General features: G+C 40.7%; 2 protein-coding genes across 2 annotated transcripts; one reads left to right on the top strand and one right to left on the bottom strand.

Moving 5' to 3' along the window:
* Positions 1 to 1,839: 1,839 nt before the first annotated feature.
* On the bottom strand, positions 1,840 to 4,210 carry LOC105221997 (enhancer of split m4 protein). Its single transcript, XM_011199152.4, has one exon. It carries the CDS (start codon positions 2,577 to 2,579, stop codon positions 2,097 to 2,099), a length of 483 nt encoding a protein of 160 aa, XP_011197454.1. The 5' UTR covers positions 2,580 to 4,210; the 3' UTR covers positions 1,840 to 2,096.
* Positions 4,211 to 19,972: 15,762 nt separating this feature from the next.
* Positions 19,973 to 21,489, top strand: LOC105221998 (enhancer of split m5 protein). Its single transcript, XM_011199153.4, has one exon. It carries the CDS (start codon positions 20,625 to 20,627, stop codon positions 21,216 to 21,218), a length of 594 nt encoding a protein of 197 aa, XP_011197455.2. The 5' UTR covers positions 19,973 to 20,624; the 3' UTR covers positions 21,219 to 21,489.
* The last annotated feature ends 1,576 nt before the right edge of the window (positions 21,490 to 23,065 follow it).

The raw sequence follows: 23,065 nt of genomic DNA, 5'->3' as shown, positions 1-23,065 counted from the left end.
CAAAGCCGATGAGCTTGCAAGGAAAGGCACTCTAGAACCGCTTTCAGTAGAATGGGAACGGGACGGTGCTCCCCTATTTTCTTGTGCTCTACTACTATATAGCTGGACTTTTCGGAAGCGTGACCAGCGCTGGATCTAGTGATCTCTTTGCCTTCAGTAAGGCTAGACTCTCCCTAGTTGTGGGGCTTTTAACAGGACATTGCCCTATTGGCGTCCGTGCTGTAAATTTGGGAATCTTACTAGATGTTATCTGCAGAAGCTGAATGGAAGAAGATAAATTGGAAACAACTCTCAACTCATTCTTCTTAACTTTCACGCGTTTCGGAACGAAAACCTTCAGACAACCCACCGAACTGGCGGGTAATTATGACTGGGTCCGCAAATCTGTAATTTTCACTGCATCAAATTCTGATAATAAAAAGTTATAAACAGCTGATTGCCATAAGAAAACAAAAAAGAACTCAACAAACACTCATTTTAAATTGTGTTATTATTAAGCTATTGGTTGGTTGAAAGGGCAAGCTCTCGAGCAGCACACCGCAGGCTGCCGCACTTAGGACATCATTAGCCACATTATACTCCCGGGTGGTAATCAAATTAAAACTTATCCAACAACTCGGTGGATATCGTAAAAAAACTGATTTTAAGTTTCTTTCTTAAGTTGAAATATTAGGAGCCATGGAATATATACCGTCTTATCCATCTGAAGGGGCAGCGCATTCGCATAGATAATGTTTCAGCCTCTCATCATGCTTTTTGCATGCTCTGCATTCCACCTAATTTACTTTTCCGATTTGCTGAAGATGATATCTTACGGGTAGATGGGCTGTGAAGCTTTTTGGTTTGTCCAAAACTAACCCAAAGTTACTTTGTCTTCTATGTTGCCTGTGTTCCAAGACAAGAGCTGTGCCCCAAAGGTCAGTTGCTTCAAACAACCCTTGAAGTTGCTAAATAGCCTGGTACAGCTTATAGGAAGTATACCCATTTAGCAGCTTCTGTTATGCCAACAATTTTAGCCTAAAAGGCGGGCATTTAGTTTGAAGCTACTTATTACGTAGGGATTACTACAGAAGCTCTTAGTATACTATCACTCTTTTATCCATTGATGAATATGTAGATTTCGATTTTTAACTGTCGATCACGGAACCATTAATCTAATCTTTTCAACTGGAGAGTGAAAATGTTGTGTCTCATTCTTCATAGCTCTTCTTTTCTTGGTAGCATTACCGCTTAAGTCGGAGTTCAAAGCCGAGTATAATAACATGCCTGTAGTGACGCCGAGAATGGCTCAAATAGCTTGAAATTATGAGCCAGTTGGTCGTTAGTTATTCGAAATTCAAATATACTTGTATAATTTCAAATACATTATAAATGTTAAGATTTCCAATTAGATTTTTACATATCGTCACTTAAAATTCAAAATAACGTAACATCACTTTTCATAACATACATAAGTTTACAGACGAAGGAAAAACGTTATAATAGAAACCACTCATATTGCAACAAAATTTTAGTTTTGGTTATAAATTGGTTATATATTGGTAATATCTGACAGTGGAAGTTGAAAAACTCAATTTTGATTTTTTGATGATACATTGTTTTGCATTTCAGGTGACGATATGTATATTCTTTTCATATTTCATTTGGTTACGATTTTGATTACGAATGTTTCATCATCTACCTCAAAAAATATACAAATTTCTAAGAAAATTATTTTTTCGAGTACTTAAATTTTAGAGAACAACAGCAAAGCTTGATAATATAATTTTTAAACAAAAAGAAAAGCAGAATGCGATAACAAAAACCAAGCAGAGAGTAAGAAATCCCCAACCAAACCACATAAAGATAACACAAGAGTATTTAGTTTTTGTTTTCATTGTTGTATTGTATAATTTTTTCTTTTGTATAAATATTTGTAAACATTAATTTTCTAACCATTTCTTATATACATGTAAGTACTTTCAAAAATATCACAAACAATTAAAGCTTTGCGTTTCTCAGCATGGTCCACTATGTATGTGTGTGTAGTGGACCTGGAAGACCTCAGTGGCGCTGTATCACACTTGCTCGCTCTACATCTCATCAGCCACATGCGCTTAGGCTTGTGCCCAACGATCTTGCATTTGTGTGGTGGCGATCTGATTGCCGGTGCTGCAGTACAAGGGTTCGATAAGATCATTATCGGCTGGCAAATCAGTGTTGGCGGTCCAGAAGAAAGTACCATGTGCTGTGCGTAAGAAATGTACGGGCACTGTGGTGATATCGGCAAATTCGTAATCTTCCAAATCGCATGAAGCGGCCAAACGTTCATTGGCATCATTCTCGCAGGATTCGAGAGAGATGCACTCAGCTACGGACTCCAGATCGGCATTGCGTGAATTCTCCAGAGATTCGAGTGATTCCAATGAGTTGGCTTTCTTGCTGTTGGCGAAATTCTCCAACAATTCTTGTTGTTGCTTTTGCTTTTGTTGTTGTGTTTTGAAGAGTTGCTTCAGCAAACGCTTAATGCTATAGCTGACCTTCTTCTGTTGCTTCTCGGCGCTCATGTTGACGCTGTTCTCATACTCGGCGGTGTACATTTTGTGTTGTTATTTTGTTTTACGGTTTTTTTGTGTGTGAAGAAGAAAATATGCTCAAAGACTTGCTTTTAACGTAGTAGAGCTGTGTATGACTTGCTGGTGTTGCTCACTGTACGAATGCTATCGCTTGAATGATGTTGAGTCCTGTCGCTGGCGCGCCTTTTATACAAAATCGCTCGGCGCATGCGCACAACAACAAGTATATGTGAAAAGGCATAGCAGGTCACAGGGTAAAGAGAGTAGTGAAGTGAATCGCACATAAAATTCCAATAGTACGCATAAACAAGTCGGTTTTCGGAGTGTGGGAACGCCAGCAGGATCTGTGTGTGCAGACAAAAGGAGCTGAAAAATCCGTACATAAAAAATGGCAGGTGCGTTTTCGACGTGCCACAGATGAGCGACGAGCTGTGTGCTGTGCTGTGCCGTGCTGGTGTGTGAGATTTAACCTGCAGCCGGTGGTGAGAGCGAGAGCACAGCTGGCAGGCGCGCTCACTCACACCTGTGCGTTAACAAGTTTGTGGCTGCTTGTGATGAGGAGGTGGATGCGAAGGAATTGTAGGGAATTGGAGATGCAGCAGACAGACAATGCGCGTAGTTATATTTATGTATATATAAGCCATAAGGATAATGGGCATGAAAGTAATTCATTTCATTTCATGTCGGAGTCTGCTTATCCTGGGACTGGGATCGTGTGAAACTCGTGTACGGTCATGTTCCCACACTTTTGAATGCAAGCCGTGTTTTTGCAAGCGGATCCTTTTGCTACTTGCCTTAAGGATCAAGCATTTTTTTCGATTTTTTCTTCAGTTTTTGTTTTTGTTAGTGATTTTTTCTTTAATTTCAGTTTCTGTTATATGAAAACGTGCGTTGTTGTTGTCGTTTTCTTATATTTTTTTGTTTGAGGCAAACACTTGGACCATTTAATGATCACTTTTGGTTTTCGTTTTTGGTCGTGTCGGTTGTTGTTGTTACTGCTGCTGCCCAAGTGTCCTGCTATCTTATAGTTAATGCCATAAAATTTTGTATGCAACAACAACAGCAGGTTATTTTTGTAGTTTTTTTTTCTTATAAAGCAAATCGTGCATAAACTCTGTATGAGCACGCACAAAAATTTTATGGAACACGTGTGCATTTTGCTTAAGGATCCACAGGGACTGACGCTCTACATAGTAAATATGAGTATTGGATAAAGTCTATATAGAAAAACGATCGTGGGAGAATATTTTCGATTTTCAACGCTTCAATGGCAAGGCAAATACAATTTATTGCCGCACTAAAGGGAAGCACTAGCAAGGAAGAAGAAGCAGCAGCATTAAGAAAAAATGGAAAAATAATACAAATAAGGCTTACACAGCAAAAGTGGCATATAAAGGAGTTATGGAGGCAAAAAACAAAAGAAATTGAAAAAAAAAATTTGAAAAATTAAAAAAAAAAATGAGAAATTCGAAAAAAAAATTAAAACAAAAATAAATTGAAAGGCAAATAATCTTAAGGAACATTTGTTGCTGCCTACACTCATTGTTGCTGCTGTTGTTGTGCGCTGCTCTACGCCTTAATCGGCCGTTCGTCAGGATATTTGCGTTCACTGCGTGTAATTTAATAGTGTTGCATACCTCATGTCGCACCAATCAATTTGCTTTAGTGTTATGGTTTGCTGGTCTCTGTTGCTTACTGCTGATCCTTTGTGATCGTGGGAAGCAATTCGACAGTGTTTTGTTGGCCTTTAAGGTAATAAAATGTGTGTCTATCAGGTTTTTTGTTTTTTTTTGTATGCCACAAGGCCTAAGTGCCACATCAGCATATATTTTTAGTTTCAAAATTTAATATCAATACCACAGCGTTGTAGTTGTAAATTAACACAGCCCTTTGTAAAAAAAAAATGAACTCTGGTGCCACAATTATGTGTGATGATCGGTGATCAACGAGCGATCAACATTTTTTGTCGCACTTTTTATTACTTGTTTTTTTGTTTTCATTTTATTTTTTACTATTTACACTAACGACCTTTGACTACTTGTGCTCATAGCGGGCGTTATTCACTCATACATACATACATATTATTATTAGTTGCTGACTGTGTTAAGCGGTGAGTGTGTGGCGTGCTGAGGTCCTTCGTGCGCGTGTTGGCTGCGCGTCAACCTCAAGCTTCTGGTTATTGCTTGTTACCGGGCGTATTGTTGCTGTTGTTATTAGTGATACTTCAGCTCTTTGGTGCAACACTGTTGTATGTTCTTTTTTTTATTCGATGCCTCGTTGTTTAGGCATTCAGCCATGAAGGAGTGCTGGCTGCGTGTATGTGTGGGTTGCTGCTAAGCGTAATGTGGCAAGACGGCGCATGTGGGCCACGCGTTGTGCACAGGTTTGTGGCAGCGAAGTTGGCTACTCGATTATGTAAGAAATATATTATCATGTGTTATGAAAGCGCTAGTTTGCTTGGAAGCTGCGCTTTTTTCGCACTGATAGTCGATTTTACTTAACATATGGTGCACTGATGATGTGTTAATCAAATTTTAGCAACTCAATTAGTTTAGCCAATCAAGCAGGAAAGTTCTTGATCAACTGCCTCGTTATCGCAAAACAGCACTTAAAATTGAAAAAAGGAACGCTTTTGAAAGCGTCCGAAATTCTACTAAGAGATGCTTTCAACCAAGTTTTCGGTAATCGAATCGAAAACAATCTAATTTAAACGCTTTTGAAAGCGCCCCAAGTTCTAATGGGAGATGTTTTCAACCAAGTATTCAGCGATGCTATTTCTCCATTATAATAAAGATGAAAGACCGCGGTAGTAAATAAGTTAAGAAGTCCTTTCAGAGACTATTCATAGATTTCGGATGATTAATGACTACAACCGAATTCTTTAAAATCCAATCTTCCGTATCCTATATCTACAACCCGTAGCCGCCACAGTGCCTGTGTCCTTCCGAATCCATCAAGCGAGCGCTCAAAGTGAAAGGCTAGACATTCCACTTAGATATGCCTAAATCTTTCAAATGTTTTTCATTAAATTTACTAGTTGGTTATTTGGATTCTTTAAGCATCTTCAACTGCAATTATAGTCGTAGAACTAAACGTTAGAACAACCGCACTAACCCATTTTATTCAATGTGGGACTGTCAATTTTTATATAACGAGCCCAAAATCCAAAAGTCAATTCAAATTCGTAAGTAAATTTTGTCCCTTTTTTGATTTATGCGCCTACAAATTCTTTGAGCACCCTGCCGGAGCAAGCAGATTTTTCGAAACACGATTAACCATTGTAGACTTGCCAATTTTGACTCTTATTCAAGGGAGCTTAGGAATTGCCGTCCTTCGATGACTAATGCCCATGGTAAAAGGCGACTTCCTTGAAATCTGTGAACAAAACCGTTTGCCTTCCCAGAAGCTCCACCGGCATGAGTCTATTCACTTAAGTATACCATACATGGAGGCTGGTTAGGTATTCAAGCATAGATTTTTAGCATGAATTTGTATTGAATAAGTACTTCCTGGATTGCTTATAGTTAACCCCTAACCCCTAAAGGTCTTTCACTAAGCGACAACTGGGATCCATCCGCCTACATCTCGGCACTCACAGATGATACCGAATCCTGGAGTGCATAAAAATACTTTTCAGGGTTGCCACTAAAAACAATTTCCTACTAACATGGCTTCCTGGGTATATAGGAAATGAGAATGAGTTAGCCGATCTCTTGGAGAAAGAAGTTGCAACAACCTGTCCGATAGGAGCGGAGTCTAGGCAGTAGAAAAGGGCCAGTATAACACGCCAGTGGCAACAAGTGCTTGGCGAAAAGAGTTCGATACAAAGCGGTTCAGAAAACTTTATGCTTTTCTCAGTAACAATGTCAGACAACTTGGGAGATTTTATACAGGCCACTGCAGGCTGTGGTCTCATCTGCACATAGTAGGATACTATTCCACGGATTTGTGTCGCTTATGTGATCAAACAGCAAAGATACCAGAACACATACTCCTAAATTACCGCGGAATCGTAAGAAGAAGGAGTCAGAATATTGGGAAATTAAATTCAGTGAATCTATTGTGTTCTGGAAACATTAACACAGTAGCTTTTCTAAGCCTGTTTGATTTAACTGGATTAAATGAAGGTAATGACAAGAGAGGGTACAATAGACCACAGATTGGTTGGCTTTCCTCGAATTTCAATAAAATTATCTATATGAAATTCGCGACCGGGAACCGGTATTATAAGAATGCCAGAAGCAAATTAATGACCACACTTCGACTTAGGGAAGATAGACTAAGCTTGTCACAACTCATTTTGAAAAAAAAAAAATGCAATTTTATTGAAAGAAAATGGTTACAAACGAATTATTTGAAGTATTGCCCATCGCAAGCCACACATTTTTCGCATTTTTCTGGTAAAGCTTGAATCATCTTGTGATGCAACCAAAGATGGAAGCCTTTTTTTGACCCCGTCTTGCGAGTGGAACTGCTTTTGAGCCAGACCATGTGCCATCGAAGGGAATAAATATTAATCGGACGGTGCAATATTTGACCGGATGGGGGTAGAAGTCCTACCCATTTAAGCGTTTCCAGGTAACAAGTTTTGACAACGAGCGTTGTCATGCAGTAATATCACGTTTTCGTGCCTCTCCTGGTATAGCAAGTTCGTTGCTTCTAAATCATTCCCAATATATAGTCGCTTTTAAATGGTTTGGCGACGTCTCAAATTCTTCGTCTTCGAAGGTTTTTGTCCTTCCTTCGCGCGGACAGTCGTTAATAATGAAATAGTCGTGATCAACATTGGGAAACCCATTCATAGACTTTACGACGATCTCAACAGAAGCATGGTAAAGAAAATCAAAATCCGATGGAACGATCTACATGGTGAAAAACTGCAAAACTCATATGCAAAACCGTAGTTCGGAGATACACAAAACTCCTATAATACTGACTGGTCACTGTCTGGTGGCGACACACGCCCACAAGATGGGGTTGACAAAACGAGAAAACTGCAAGAAATCTCTATTGCAGCGCACCATGGAAACAATGGAACATCTCTCGTGCAGTTGTTCCGCATTGACAAGACTACGCTGTAAGCATCTGGGATCTGCACGGTATGATACACTGGAGGAGGTATCGATAATGGAGCCGGAAAGGCTGTTAAAATTCGGTCAAGGGCACTTGACTTTCTACTACTTTTCTTGAACTTAGTATCTGAACTCCATCTGGTACAGCAAAGAACCAACCTAATCTATGCGTGGTTTATTTTTAGCTGTCGATAAAAAGTACAGTCCATAAAAATTAACGAATTGATCTTCAAAATTTTAAAACTTTTTTTGCAAAACTCGTTTGCAGACACGGTTAAAAATTGCATCTTCAGTAATTGCCGTCTGAGTGGTATTTGAGTATAGAGTATGCGACAGTAATTAGGGTACTATGAACTCACAAAAGTGATGAGTCATACGCATATCCTTAAGGACGGTTGTCTGCGCCGGACATTTGATAATAACCAACTGTCATAAGAAGAATTAATTTCAAGAGGACACGAGGAAAAAAAGAAAAAGGAGATATCCTGAAGTGGCACGCACTCGCCACTTTGTCGCGACTTGATATAAAATTTCATAAATTTTGCAGACTTAAGTAATTGGGGTATTGTAATAGCTTGAGGTATACATGTACGTAGGTTTATCACTTTAGCGGAAAGTAAAGTGGCTAAGGAAAAACGAAAACGATAAAAAAAGCTTGTATAACAAAAATACTTCGTGTACTAAGCTGATGATGGCAATTAGAATATATCATAGATATTAACTATTTGTGTATCACCAAATAAATTCGAACTGCGAAGAGATGAATTAACATATTTTTCGAATACAAATTTGCATGAAAAATGGCCTTGAATAAGCAAATAAATTTGCACCGAAAAAGCAAACAAAAATAATTCAAAGATAAGTACACAAAAAGAAAATTTTAAAAAATAAAATGTGTTTCAAAACAAAAATATTTACATTTTCCTGTAAAAACGCAAAGATGAAACCGATAACCGCAGACATGTTTTTAGTTTTTGGCAAACCTATTACTTAATTACAAAGTCATACCGCGACCTAAATTACAATTGAAAGGCGACGGCGACGCGGATAATCAGCGCATTGTCTGAGTGACTTGCAAGCCGCTGATAACATGACATAAAAATGCCTATGGGCATGCGCAGTGCAAATCACTTTTACTGCCGGCGAGGAAACTCGTCTAGACACGTGACACAAGACAAGTGCCTGTGACAGCACAGACGACAATTTGCTGCATGTGGTCATGGGCGTAATTATGCTTATCGGACGCGTCTTTAGAATAGTTTTTGCGGGCGACGTAGAGTTATTATTATTACAGAAAAGAGTAAAGAAAGACAGTGAGTTTTCAACTTTCACGAACAGGAAGTTAAAATTAACCATAATAACTATCAATGATTGGTAATGTTAGGTTAGGTTGGTCTGGTAGGCTAATGAGCCACGCATAGAGCACTTTTGGTACCAGATGAAGTTCCGTTACGAAGTCTATCAGGAGTAGTCATCCTTTAAGTTGTCTGTCTTTGACACGAATTTCAACCGACTCTGTACGTTACCTCTTCCAGTGTCTTATACCAGGGGGCCTCCAAACGCTTAAAACGTAGGCTTGCCAAAGCGGAACAATTACACGAGGAATGCTCCATTGTTTGTCTGGTGTCTTGCTCTTAACAGTTCCTGCAGTCTTCTCGATCTATTGGTGCCGTTCTGCAGGCCAGTGAGTATACCAATCATGTTCTTACAGTTCCTTCGGTCGAGTGTGAGTAGGAACTTTAATTATTTTCAGTCTACCGTTTTACAGATATCTTTTGCAGTTTTTACACCTAGGGTAGATCGTTCTATTGGGCTTAGGGTTTCGAGTTTCCTTGCCATAATCGTATCAACATCATCGTATAGATAATAGATCGGATTTTTAATGTTAATCAGTAGAAATGAAGTCGCTTTGTTCTGGTGACAGACTCCAATTATGCTCTGCTTTCCAAGACTTTTTCTGGCTGATATGCGAGACGAAGTTAAAGCCTAAATGTTGCTTGTCTGTTCACGTAGATATTAACTCTGAAGTTGTCTGCTGAAATATTAGAGGCTAGCTCCTCCACTAGCAACTGGCAAATGACACGCGGAATGATTTGCTCTAAGGCCTGAACCGAAGCGGGATTGCCCACATTGACATAGCCCCACAAGAAAAAGTCTAAAGGTGGCTTATCACACCATTTTGATGGCCAATCGACCGCCCCAAAATGTAAAATTATCTGCCCACGAAAGTATTCTCTCAATAAATCCATTGATTGATGCGATATTTGGGAAGTGGCGCCTTCTTGTTGAAACCAAATGTCGCCGAGATCACGAGCTTCTATTTCAGGTATCAAATATTTGATGATCATTGCGCAATAACGGTCGCCCTTGACGGTTACGTTCTTACCGGCATCATTTTTGAAGAAACCACCGATGGTTCCACCAACCCGTGAAATGGTAGCTCTTGAATCTTTTCATGTTGTTCTTCCCCCCAAATGCGGCAATTTTGCTTGTTTATTGTACATATCCATTGAGCCAGATATGAGCCTCTTCTCTGAACAAAATATGGCTCGAGAACGTCGATCTTCTTGGAACTTTTCAAGAGCCCATAGAGCGAAACTATGTCGACTGGGAAGACTGAGAGGCTTGAGTTCTTGCACGCTTGCAATTTAAGATCTCGGCGTAAAATGCGCAAAGTCGTTCCATACGTTAGTCCGAGTTGCTGTGAACGGCGCTGAATTGACTCTCCACGGTTTTCGTGTACACTCTCAGCTTCTTGACTGCCTGATGGACGTGTTCTGTCGAAAAAGGCTATTTAAAAAAGTAGCTATACTTGGATCACGCGTTATAATTGGCCATATAGACTATACCAACGAGTAAAATGGCTCGGAGAATCTAATCTATAAATATTGCAACATACATAATATTTGTCATTTAAGCAATATTTGTCTTTAAGTTATGGCATGGTTTCATCATGGCGCCCTTCGGGCTGAAGAATTCCATCTGATCATATTTGACTCTGATTGACAAAAAACCAATATTTTCACGGTTCACATTCAGTTTGCGAGTCAAATTTGATCAGATAGTATATCCAAGAGCCAATATGGGATCTCTTTTAAAGCTAAGCGGGTCGACTTTCCAGAAGTAGAATTAAGAATTATAGCTGTAATATGAGATCTATCAGATACAAGCATAATTAAGGCGACTATCGGTATGCTGAGCCCCATTTTACAATATGACACAAACTTATCAACTTGACGCTGCTCTTTAGCATGAAAACTAAAAATAAATTTACAGAAGACATGTCCCATAATGACTGCGAAGAAGCACCAAACTACTCATGCCTAGTCAAGCGCTGCAGGGGGCGTGCCGCAGAGTGATACGCAATGTTTATTTAAGACATTTTGAGACAAAAAAAAACTATTTTTTTAAATGCGCATGTGGATACTTGAGTAAATTTGGGCATAATTGGAATAATTAATAGCAGAACGTTGTAAGACACTAAACGAGAGAAAAAAACTGCGGCGAGAGCAATTTTCAGCGGCGTGTCTCCAGTAATTATACAACATAATAATAGACGCACCGAAAATCGATTATGCTGTGGTCTGTGGCATGCACTCGAGAGCGGCGCGGCGCGGCGACGCGCTTATGCCACACACAACAAATTGCACCCACAAACTCGCATGCATGGCATTTCCGCTTGCCGCTATTTGCCGCAACTACAAAGTGCGATTTGCGAAAATTTCACTGGAATGTAACGGTAAACGGCAGCCAACTCAAGTGCTAACTAGCAACCGAGCCGAGCTGAGGAAGTTTCGAAACTGCACGCGCTAGCACGGGCCACTTGAGGCGGCATATCGGGCACTCGAAATGAGTTCGTCGGAAAGAAAACCTAACCTCAATATGCTTAAGAGGGCGGCCGCGCAATAAACAACGCATGTTCTTTGTTGCTGAACTGTCGTGGTTACAAACCAACAAAAAAAAAAACGGAACGAAGAAGTTTTGTGTACATGTGGGGCCACTATCGTCGACAACAAGTATGTATAGCAATTTCGATAAGGCGATCGTATTACCATACAAAAATAATGCCTCCTCGAAGCGATCTTTGCTTGCGCATACAAATTCTTTTGATAAACAATAGCAACGACAACACCAAGAACTGTTCGTTCGTAGTTCGTTTACCAGCCGTAGACGTGACAAACACTTGTCGCGCCGACGCGGCCAGTCAACGCTCGTATGACACATAATACCACATGGACGCGCCGTGACAAATCGTCATATGTGCTGCGTTTAAATGATAACGGACAGGGTAGCTTCGTTGTGCCACAAAAGTACAACAATAACAATCAATATGATAATAAAAAACACCAGCACCAACACTAACTCACCAAAAAAGAAGAAAAAAATCTGAAAAACACAGCGCGCACACACTATGCGGTCGGTGCAACGCACACGTGCAACATTACTGCGCCACTTACAGTTGGATATTTGCTGTTTATTTTAGGTGCAGAACTACTACAACAATATATCACAGGCACTTTGCAGGATTTGTGGCAGCTAATACGTGTTGAAATGCCAGCAAACAATCAAGTCACTTCGCCACCACTTGCTGTTTGCTGCTGTGGCACACATGCGCATTGGAAAGTCCTGCGCCTTGCACGCACACAAACTGCCCAAACCAAAGCCTACACATGTGCTTATGCTTGTAATCAATGCAACAACACCAACACCATGATGTGGCACAAACAACCTTGCTCAAAGGCATAAATAACCATGCAACGCACATTATCTAGTCGACGAGTCAGTGCAGCAGTTTACCTTTCCCACGCTGCCTTCACACGTGCATGCGAGCGTCCTGCATAAGGATCAACAACATTTACTTTTGCCTACAATTTACCACTATTCATAAAGCAATTGCACACACACACATACGCCAGCACGTATAGAATGTTTGAAATGCGTGAAGAATGTATGTACCTGTAACGAAGGCAATTGGCAGGGCGCACAATGCGATGAACCTGAGTCCCGCATTTTAGGCATTTTCACTGTCCTTTTATTGAGGTGAGCAGTGCGCACACAAATCAACCGTTTTGAACCTGTGTTGCACGTGTGCGTTACACTGCCACAACGCAAATACAAAGTTCCCGTGACCGTTAAAATGCACATACGCTTAAATATGGTTTTGATTGCTCCTTTGATTCGGTGCTGGAAAGAACGTGTAGATTTTTGCTTTCTGCGTGTTATTGGCTGTGCGGCAGTTACGGTACACGACGGGGTGCGATGCGTTCTTCGTTATGCATGTGTAGTAAATTATGGTGGGGAAACTCCTCTCGACTTCGCAGGCGATGTTATCAGGTCATGGGCGCATGCGTGTGCGTTGTTTATGGGATAGTAGTTTAGATAAGCACCGGATTATTTGGATTATCAGAAAAAAGTAAAATCAGAAAAAAATTAAAAACAAAATTCTTAAGCAATTACCGTTAGCTTCGTTATGTCACGTAGGGGATTCGGTATCAAATATTTAAAATGGATTAAATGTAGAGCTAATTTAAAAACTAGTAACTATGAATTCACTACTTTGACAATCTAAACAGGCGATAGTTAAGCAACAAGCTAAACTTATAGAACTCTCTTTAGGAGTTTTTTCTTAATTTTATACGTAGGTTGTCTTAACACTTCTGTGATGACAGTGAAAGCATGACACCAGGAGATGGTGAATCCGATTTCCCAAACGATGAGGGTGAAGCGGATGTTTCATTGCCCGATCATGAAGATGTTCGAATAGCAATTACCCGACTGAAGAACAACAAAGCGGCAGTGGACGATGGATTGTCGGCTGAGCTTTGCTAATACGGCGTACTGTTAAGGAGCATGTATCAGCTTCTGCGCATCCCCCACGACTTTAATTTAAGTGTGGTCGGTCCAATCCACAAATATGGAGACCGCACAATTTGCGCCAACTACCATGTGAGAAGCCTTCTCAACATCGCATATAAGGGTCTATCGTGCGTACTGTGTAAAAGACTGAAGCCCAATGTCAACAAACTGAATAGACCTTGTCAGTGTGGCTTTAGGCTTTGAAAATCTACAACTGACCACATATACATCATGCGTCAAATCTTGGAAAAGACCCGTAAAAGGAAGATCCGCACACCACCACCTCTTCGGGGACTTTAAAGCCGTCTGCGACAGCACGAAAAGAAACTGCTTCTATGCCGCTATGTCGGAACTTAGTATCCCCATAAAGCTAATACGGCTGTGTAAGCTAACGCCAATAACTCTATCAAGATCGGAAAGGACCTCTCCGAGACGTTCGATACCAAACGAGTTTTAAGACAAGGTGACTAGCTATCGTGCGACTTCTTCAATATACTGTTGGAGAAAATAATACGAGCATCAGAGCTTAATCGAACAGGTAAAATCTTGTATAAGAGTGTATAGCTGCTGACAAACGCCCATAATTTTGAAATCATTGGCTTCAACATCCGCACAGTTAGTTTGATTCCTCCAGACTGAATAAGGAAGCGAAGCAAATAGGTCTGGTACTGACCGATGGCAAAACGAAATATCTCCTATGGTCGTATTCGCGACCTAGATCCCACGTAACATCGAAGTCGTAGATAATTTCGTCTATTTTGGAACCAGTATTAACACAAACAACAATGTTAGCCTCGGAGTCCAAAAAAAAACTTTTGCCACCAGGTGCTTCTTTGGACTGAGTAGGCAATTGAAAAGTAGAGTCCCCTCTCGACGAACAAAGCCCTACTCTAAAGGGCACTCATCAAACCCGTCCTGCTGCATGGGGCAGAGGCATGGACAATGGCATGGAAGAATGAGTGGCGGTCTGTTGCAAACTCGACTATAACCGCGTAAACGGTGTCTTCGGCAGTAAAGAAGAAGAATTTGCAAACTAGGTATCTGACGGCAATGGCAGATTGGAGTGGATGTTTTCTGTCAAGAGCTCTCCATTAACTTTAAATTGACGATACTAAACCGTTATAACATTTTCAAGCAGAAACGGATGCCGTACACCCTTAGCTTCGAAGTGCAAACTCAGCAACCAATTAGCCAAAAGGACTGTTGGTTTGACGAAACCATCATTAACGGATGTAAAAAAGGTCATGGGAGCTGGTGGCGCTTAATCTGTTGGTGGATTCATGACTTTGATACACAAAGAGGTAATTCCTAAAGCGAACTTTTGACTTGTGATCTTAATACTCTTCAAAAATGATTAGTGTGGATGAAGATGACAATGGTTCCACCAGTTTAGACTTATTTTGCGATTTCTTACAATTAGATATTTATGCTATAATAATAAGTGACTAAACCTGTGCAACTGAGGCGGCGACCTAGCGATATCATAAGATGATGACTAAAGCCACTCTATTTCAGCGGCTTTTGCCTACTCAAATCTCCCTCGCAACCATGACAACAGAAAAAAAAACAGCCGAAACTCGGTTTAGTGACTCTAAGGTATACATACATAAGTGGGCTTGCGTCTTAAGACGTTCTACTTTTGTGAATATTTCAAAGTTTGTTTTCAGTGTTGAACTAACTGGTTCACATTATAAAGCTCCAAGCTCCTCTAAAAACTGTATGTAAACTGTTTTATGCCTCAAGAAATTATGGTGACCTCATCAAATTCTTAGTTCATACTAAGTACTATATAAAAAGCGAGCGGTCATTAATATTCAAGAAACAAATTAAATTGGCTTAACCCATATTGTAAGCAACGAGCTCTAGAGGTGTCTCGCAGGCCTAAAACATATTGCGATCATCTAGCTAACTACGCACATCAACTTGTACACCAATTTGTGCAACATGTCAGCGGACAAATGAACCAGCAACAACAACTAACGACGACATGCAACAAAACGTATACAACACCGTTACACAGCTACATACGTAGCTACAGCAAAATACGGTAGCCACGCAATTGCCAATACAACAACAACACCAGCAGCGAAGGCACATGCAATAAATGTCCTTCAATAAAATCAAAATACAAACGAGACAAGCGCGACTGCCAACGCAAGCTTGAAGCAAGAACGCGCACGCGCTGAACCAACCAACCAGCCAGCCAGCCACCCAATCAGCTTGCCGCATAGCTTTAGTTGGCGAACGTACCCCCACTGCCGCCGCCCACAAGCACGACACCACTCGACTTCACTGCTGGCTCTGTCTGCTCGTTTGCACACGTGTGCGGCTGTGTGTTTGTATTCGTGAGCCTCCCAGTAGCGCTTGTGGTTAACACGCGCCCGCAACAAGCCTTATGAAAATTAAAATAATTCACTACAAAAACAACAACAAACCAGCAAAGCGTTCGCCGTTTAACGCCTCTTGAGCCATACGCCACTTCGGCCGCAACGGCTGACGAGCTGCCGCTGTGATGTGCGAAAGCAAAAGGTAAAAAATTAATAAAAACAACAACAACTAGTAACGACACTAGCGCAACAACAACAATCGAGTCGCTTTAATAACATTGATAAGCACCTTATAATGTAGCATGCATAACAAATGCGGCCAAAGGCGCAAACACACACCCGAAACGGCACAAAATGCCAATGCACAGCCAACAACTACAACAACAACATGCATGCTCGAATATCACGCAGCAAGCGTCAGTTGGTGTGACGACGGCACAAAAGTACGATTTTTGTTGTTTTTGTACAATAAATACGACTTTATAGCTGTTGGTGGTTGTTGCTGTTGTTGTTGTACAATAAAAGCGAGTTTATTGCTATTGCTGTTGTTGTTGCTCTCACTGCCTCAGTGTGCAGGTATGCCAGCCACAACCAGCTATGCACACACCGCACCCCCCGCACCACACCGCCTATGCACCGCTCCCTCAATCATTATAACTACTCTGTATGCGCTGCTGTAACTCTGCACGTGCAGCTGTATGTGTGTGTGTGTGCCGGATTTTCGAATCGTGAGAACCGATTTTGTCGTGTGTTTCCCACGCGAGGTGAACACCTGCCTATTTTTTTCCTACCTTTGAGTCTTACTTATGAACATACATATGTACATACATACCGACATATCTACAGTGCTTGGCTCTTATTGTCGTTTTCCTTTGACGTTGTCTTTCTTTCCAGAGGCATTTGGTGCGTTGCGTTTGTTTGGGGCTGTTGTTATCGTAAACGAGTACATTGGCTGTATGCATGTATGCATGTAAGTGTGTGTGTATGACTGTTGTTTATAATTGCTGTTGTTGTTGTTGCTGTTGCTGTTGCTGTTTCATACTTGAGGCACGTCGTCGCTATTTGAGCTTGCTGCGCATGCGTCGCTGCGTATATTGGATTTCTGGGGAGCAGCAACAGCAAAACAACCAACAACTCACGGTTAACAACAACTCTCGCTGACTTTACACACTTTAAAGTTGTTGCCGTACTTCGAGCGAACCACTTCCTTGGACCCCTCGGAGCTTTGAACACCAAGGGGCCAACTTAAAAGTGGGTGAATCAGCAACGGTGGGGTTTCATTGGCCGCAAACTAATTGCATACATTGTATATATACATATATGCCTTATAGATAAGTATACTTTAAACTCTTCTGCTTGCAAGTATGCTGCCAAAGCACAAAAAAATAAGAAACGTAAACTTCTGTTGCACCGAAGCTAGAATACCCTTCATAAATAAAAATGTTTCCATACATTTGGTTTTGGTGGGTTATTTTGTATGACAGCTATATGTTATAGTGGTCCGATCTGAATGATTTCTTCAACAATTATACCGTTTAATCGTATAATAATCCATGCCAAGTTTTGTAAAAATATCTCGACAAATAAACAAGTTTTCCAAACAAATACTTGATTTTGATTCGTCAGTTTGTATGGCAGCTATATGCTATGGCGGTCCGATCTGAAAAGTTTCTTCGGAGCTTACATTACGTCCTTAGGCAATAATCTATGCCAAATTTCTTGAAGATATCTTGTGAAATGGAAGTGCTTTCCATACAAGCACTTTATTCCGATCGTTCAGTTTGTATGGCAATTACATGCTACAGCAATCCGATATCGGTGGTTCCAACCAATGAGCATTTTCTCCAAGAGAGAAGGACTCGTGCAAAGTTTCAGTTCGATATCTTAAAAACTGAGAGACTCATTCTCATATAAACAGTCAGCTCGTGACATCGATCTTATTTACATATGTATATATGTATATATTACAGTATATCCAACGTTTTCTTCTCGCTGTTACAAACTTCGCAGCAAACTTAATTTACCCCGTTCAGGGTATAAAATCGCCCAACAAACTGGTCTGCCTCATCGTCAATGGGGCGGCTCTTGCCAGCATGCTTCGCCTGTCGACTTGCGGTCTTGTTGGCGGCTTGCAATTCAATTTAGCCACAAAACTGCAGTGATTTCCACAGACTCCACTGGCACTATAGCTTGATGGCTTAACTGCTTGGCGTTGCTGGGCTGAGTGGCCGCATAGTCGCGAGTATGAACGTTTGCTTTGTGTGGCACACGCGCGCTTTTGTAAGCTGCCAGCGGCCAGCGCGCCAGTTTAATGGATACTTGGCACATGCGCTTGACGATCGGCACGCTTCATGTGGCGCGCTGCAAAATAGAGACATACATACATACATACGTACGTACAATTCGCCAAGAGGTGAGTTATGCGCACACTTGTACATATGTTTGCATGCTTTTCCTTTGGCGCATGCGTGTTTAGTGGGCGCTTGCTGCGCGTGTGCTGTGTGGGCAGTTGTTGGTGAGTGGACTGTAGTGACATTGCTATGTGCAATTGATTACTTTTGATTGCCGGTAAATGAATTTTTAGAAGTCGCCACATATACATACAAAGATGATAAGTGTTTAATTAAAAGTTTGGCTTGAATGTGTGAGCAGATTAAATCTGTTGGCCTACAAATAGTGGCGGTTGATTGTCGACAGCGTGAGAGCCTGGATGGCGGTGCAGAATGAGAGTAACCTCAGCTCAGCTCTGGAAAAGTTCACTTCTGGCAACAAGTGAAGCTAAAAGCAGGTAAGAAAATCTACAGTACCGAAGATATATGAACTTTATATGCACATAGGAGGCGGATGAGGCTCAGACTGAAGTCAGAACTGCACTTCAGTGTGTATGGTAAGACTTTTAGTTGATATTTTAGGATATCAATCACAACAACCCCCAATAATTCGCTATTCAACACGATTTTGCCTTCTGCTCCAACTTGAGGCAGCCCTTCGTTCTCATCACATTCAGACAAATAGCGCCCAACCCCGTGATTGCATCTACAGACTCCATTAGAGATTCAATTAGCTTAGCTAAAGAGGCGAAAAATAAAAGTGTGTATAATGAAGTGTCTGTCTTATCACAGTTCATGGTCCTAAACCGCCGTTGGAGCCTGCTGTAGATGTAGTGATGATATGTACTGCACCGTCCTAACTTGTTCATGTTGTATGGAAGAGGAAACAGCGGATTAACGTAGCACCTAATACAATAGCCTCAGTATCTCTTCGAGTTGTTACACTGACAGGTTTAATAATGACTGCAGGATTTTAAAAAGCTCAGGAAGCTGTACATTGAAGAAGATCAAGTGCAGAGGCATAAACTTTACGAGTATATGGAAATTCGAAGTGACTTAACTTAACTTAAAAGAGTAAAGCGAATGCCCAAAAATCGTCGTCATACTTTACCAAAGGAATTAAATGAGTTATCAGAAGAAGAAACGGTCTTCTTACTTACATATGTACCTTAGCATGTAAACTATACCACAGCCTTTCAACCAACCGGTAGAGCCGAGTCGTCTGGTTAGCGGAAGCTCGATAGATTAGCAAAGATTGTCAAAACTGTGTGAGAACAGTGGGCGAGACCCCATCTTTTGTAGAAAAAACAAAGTTTTTATGTTTAAATATACCAAACCCAGCCAATGAACTCGCAAGAAGACCGTTGATTAGGGGAAAAATATACCAAACCCAGCCAATAAACTCGCAAGAGGACCGTTGATTTGACGAAACTGTCGCATCCATCAGTGGAAAAGTTAAAGCGAGCTGGTGGTACTCAATTTCTTGATAAATTCAAGAGTTTCATAGCCATAGAGGTAATGGCCTAATACAGAATTTTCACTTGAGACCTGAATGCTTTTCACGAACGAATGCCGATGATTCCAGGAGATTCCGATCTTAATGTGGATATCACAAAAGTTTGAAGGTTATGAAGGATTCGTATTGTGAAACTGAATAGAGCTTACTGAAAAATTTTTTCATATAAGAATTACAATAGAATTGAGTTGATAGAGCGATATCAGAATAAGCCGACTAAAATCTAAACCACAATTTCGGTTGATGAAAATTACGACCCACAACTGAAGGATGACACGCGGCTAAACTCCAGCAAAGCGTTTGAAGTCACCAGACACCCAACAGAGTATTTGAGATACGCTAAACTTAATGAGCTATGAATAGAACTACCGAATTTATGTAGATATATGTATGTATGTATTTATATAAATATAATACACAGCAATCTTAATTGCATAAGCACCAACGAATTTGAATTATTTTCTCCCCCACGTCTATTAAGCACTTAGGCCTCCCACTTGAACTGCAACAAACACCATCAGCATTTCATGTGACGCTTCCAATTTGAAATTCCTACAGGAATAGAGAAGACTAGAGACGGCATGCAAGTCACACTCCTGGCATACACACCGAAGCACGTACAGCAACAGCAAAAACAACAATACATTAATGCGTATCGCATGCCGTCGGGCACATACAATCAGACACAAGCATTGTAAGACAGACAGAAACCAACACATACACATGCACACACAAGTAATTGTACTTGCATCCGTTGTACACTCAGTTAGGGGTTGTTCTCCTGCCAACCGTGCAGCGGTCGTCGAGCTCCGGTGAGTATAAAAGCCACAGCAGTCAGAGACTCAACATCATTCAACTCGCATCCTTCTTACTGAGTGCATTCAACACAAAGTGTAAGCACGGTCGAGACGAGAAACCAAGCCACGTAAAGTAATACCAGCAAACGAATAAACAACAACAGCAACAACATGTCGCCGAACACAAAATCAGTACCACAACAATCACAATTTTACGCTACCAAAACGGAGCTGTACTTGAAGGTGAAGAAACCACTGTTGGAACGTCAACGTCGCGCCCGCATCAACAAGTGTCTCGACACATTGAAGACACTGGTAGCTGAGTTCCAAGGTGATGATGCCATACTGCGTATGGACAAAGCCGAAATGCTGGAGTCGACAATTGCCTTCATGCGTCAACATAGTCGCCGCCGTTCCGCGATGCCTGCTGTGGCGCCACTTGAGCCGATGGATAGCTTCCGCAATGGTTATATGAATGCCGTCAATGAAGTATCGCGCGTTATGGCCGCTATGCCGGGCATGAGCGTCAATGTGGGCAAATCGGTGATGACACATTTGGGTAGCGAATTCAATCGGCTATTGCAACAACAGCAAGCGCAAACAATCGTTGTAGATGTGGAGGATGAGAAGATGAGCGAAAAATTGGCGCGTCCATCGAGTCGTGCCTCCTCGGGTTATCACAGTGATTGTGAACACGATAGCCCAATGCCATCACCCGCACCTGTAGCCGCCACCGACTGCGCCACCTGGCGGCCATGGCTGTAAGCGTTCGCTGCGTCCGACAAATATACGCTGCGGGGGCATTACCAGCGCAACTGAGAGCTTTAAATCAAGGCAACTTGAGTAACAACGATTGTGTGTTAAGACTGTGATCGCATTTATTTGCATTGTTATTGTATCTTCCAATAGAAACAACTCTATGGCTTTAATAGTTTGTAAGAATTTAGAAATTATAAAAAAGAATAAAAGCTTTAATAGTTTGTAAGTTAAAAAATTATGAAGAAAATATAAAAGAAATGAAAATTATTAACTAAAATATTGTCTTTAATTGTATACAAAATGGAGATGTGCTCTTCCTAATATGAGAATTCTCTTGTTGTTTATTTTAAAGCTATTGCTTTGAATAGTTGATATCTTGGTTAAGGAACTCTGTTATTGTCTTTTATAATATTTTGTTGGAGAGAGAGAGATTGCGAATCTAATCCGCGAGGTACCGTGGTAAGACTGGAAACAACAAATCAATGTGGTATGGATTTATTTTTAAAACTAGGAAGAAAATCTATTCTAACAGCATGCTTCTATTTTTTAAAGTTATAAATTCCTTTGTCTAATAGGTCTCCGAACTCAAAAAAAGAGACATAGTTAAACGGAAACATACACAATTCGAACTTAAATTGCATTTAACATTAGCCCACTTTGATCTTTATTAAAGATACATAGACTAGAATAATCGAGTCAGTCTCAGTGGAAGACATTCAAGGAATTCAAAAACCGCATATCGTGAGAGGAGACTGTTCATGAATCACCTGAGCTTATACTCGAAAATAATATATCATTCTTAACAAATATTTACAATTAATTTACATATTAGAATGGTAAAGAATGCTAGAGAGGGAGCCTACTCGGGCAACTTACAGGGTACCACTTACCATAAACTGAAACAGCAAACCCCTCCCTTCTTTGTTCTCGCAATACAGAATTTCTACCGCCAGTTTTTGAACAAAAAACCTCAAGTGATGAAAACTTTAGGGTAAAAAGCAAAAAGAGTTAAGTTCAATATCGCAAGGCAGTCTTATCTCAAATGAACTTTTTTGAGAATACTGTAGTGGTCCTACCTAAATGCCACTTACCAAGCACTCATAAATTATAATAAGCAAATTCATGAATTAGTCACATTTGTAAAAGACCACACAAGAATGCATAAGCAGAGCGACATACACAAAAGAGTTTCGCATTACAAACGAGACGAAATTCAATAATAATATTTTCTATGTTTGCAATCAATATGTGTAACAACACGGTCAATGCACTCTAAAAATAACAAGTGTTGCAACCTAATGAGTAAACAGTATAGTCGCATTGTAATGCATTCGCAAGGTCAGCAATCACTTTGATTGGCTGCCTTTATACTTTTCCGGGTTTTGACTGGAAATACACGGGGCGGAGTCATGGAAGAGTCAGTTAAACCAAAATGTATAAATACCCTTATATTTTCAATAAAGGACAGATTCAGAGCATACATGAACCAAACCTGTTGTGTTTTGTATCTCAACTAAATCATTCCGGCTGACTAAGCTTAATGATTAGCCCTCACAAAGGGGCTGTTTAAAAATATAATTTGTCGCGTTCACATCAGTAGGCTGAGCGATGTGATCGTGTGTTAGGTGTTCCACATGTCAATCCTCCACATGGCGATCCTGCGGAACCAAAACTTTTGATCCTGTCTGCTGATCCTATTTTCATCAAATTTTATTACTGCAGTCACGAACCAAATTTACTGGTACACACATCAAACTGTCCAATTGAACCGAAGGACATAATTTCAAATCCTGCAGCAACACTTCATCAGCCCACTACTGCAAATTACTTCAAATCATCTACATGGCACCAGA

The sequence above is a fragment of the Bactrocera dorsalis genome, chromosome 2 (assembly GCF_023373825.1).
Source record: "Bactrocera dorsalis isolate Fly_Bdor chromosome 2, ASM2337382v1, whole genome shotgun sequence".
In the NCBI taxonomy this organism is placed as follows: Eukaryota; Metazoa; Arthropoda; class Insecta; order Diptera; family Tephritidae; genus Bactrocera; species Bactrocera dorsalis.
Note: the sequence above shows the minus strand (reverse complement) of the source record. Positions and strands in the feature narration are given on the sequence as shown.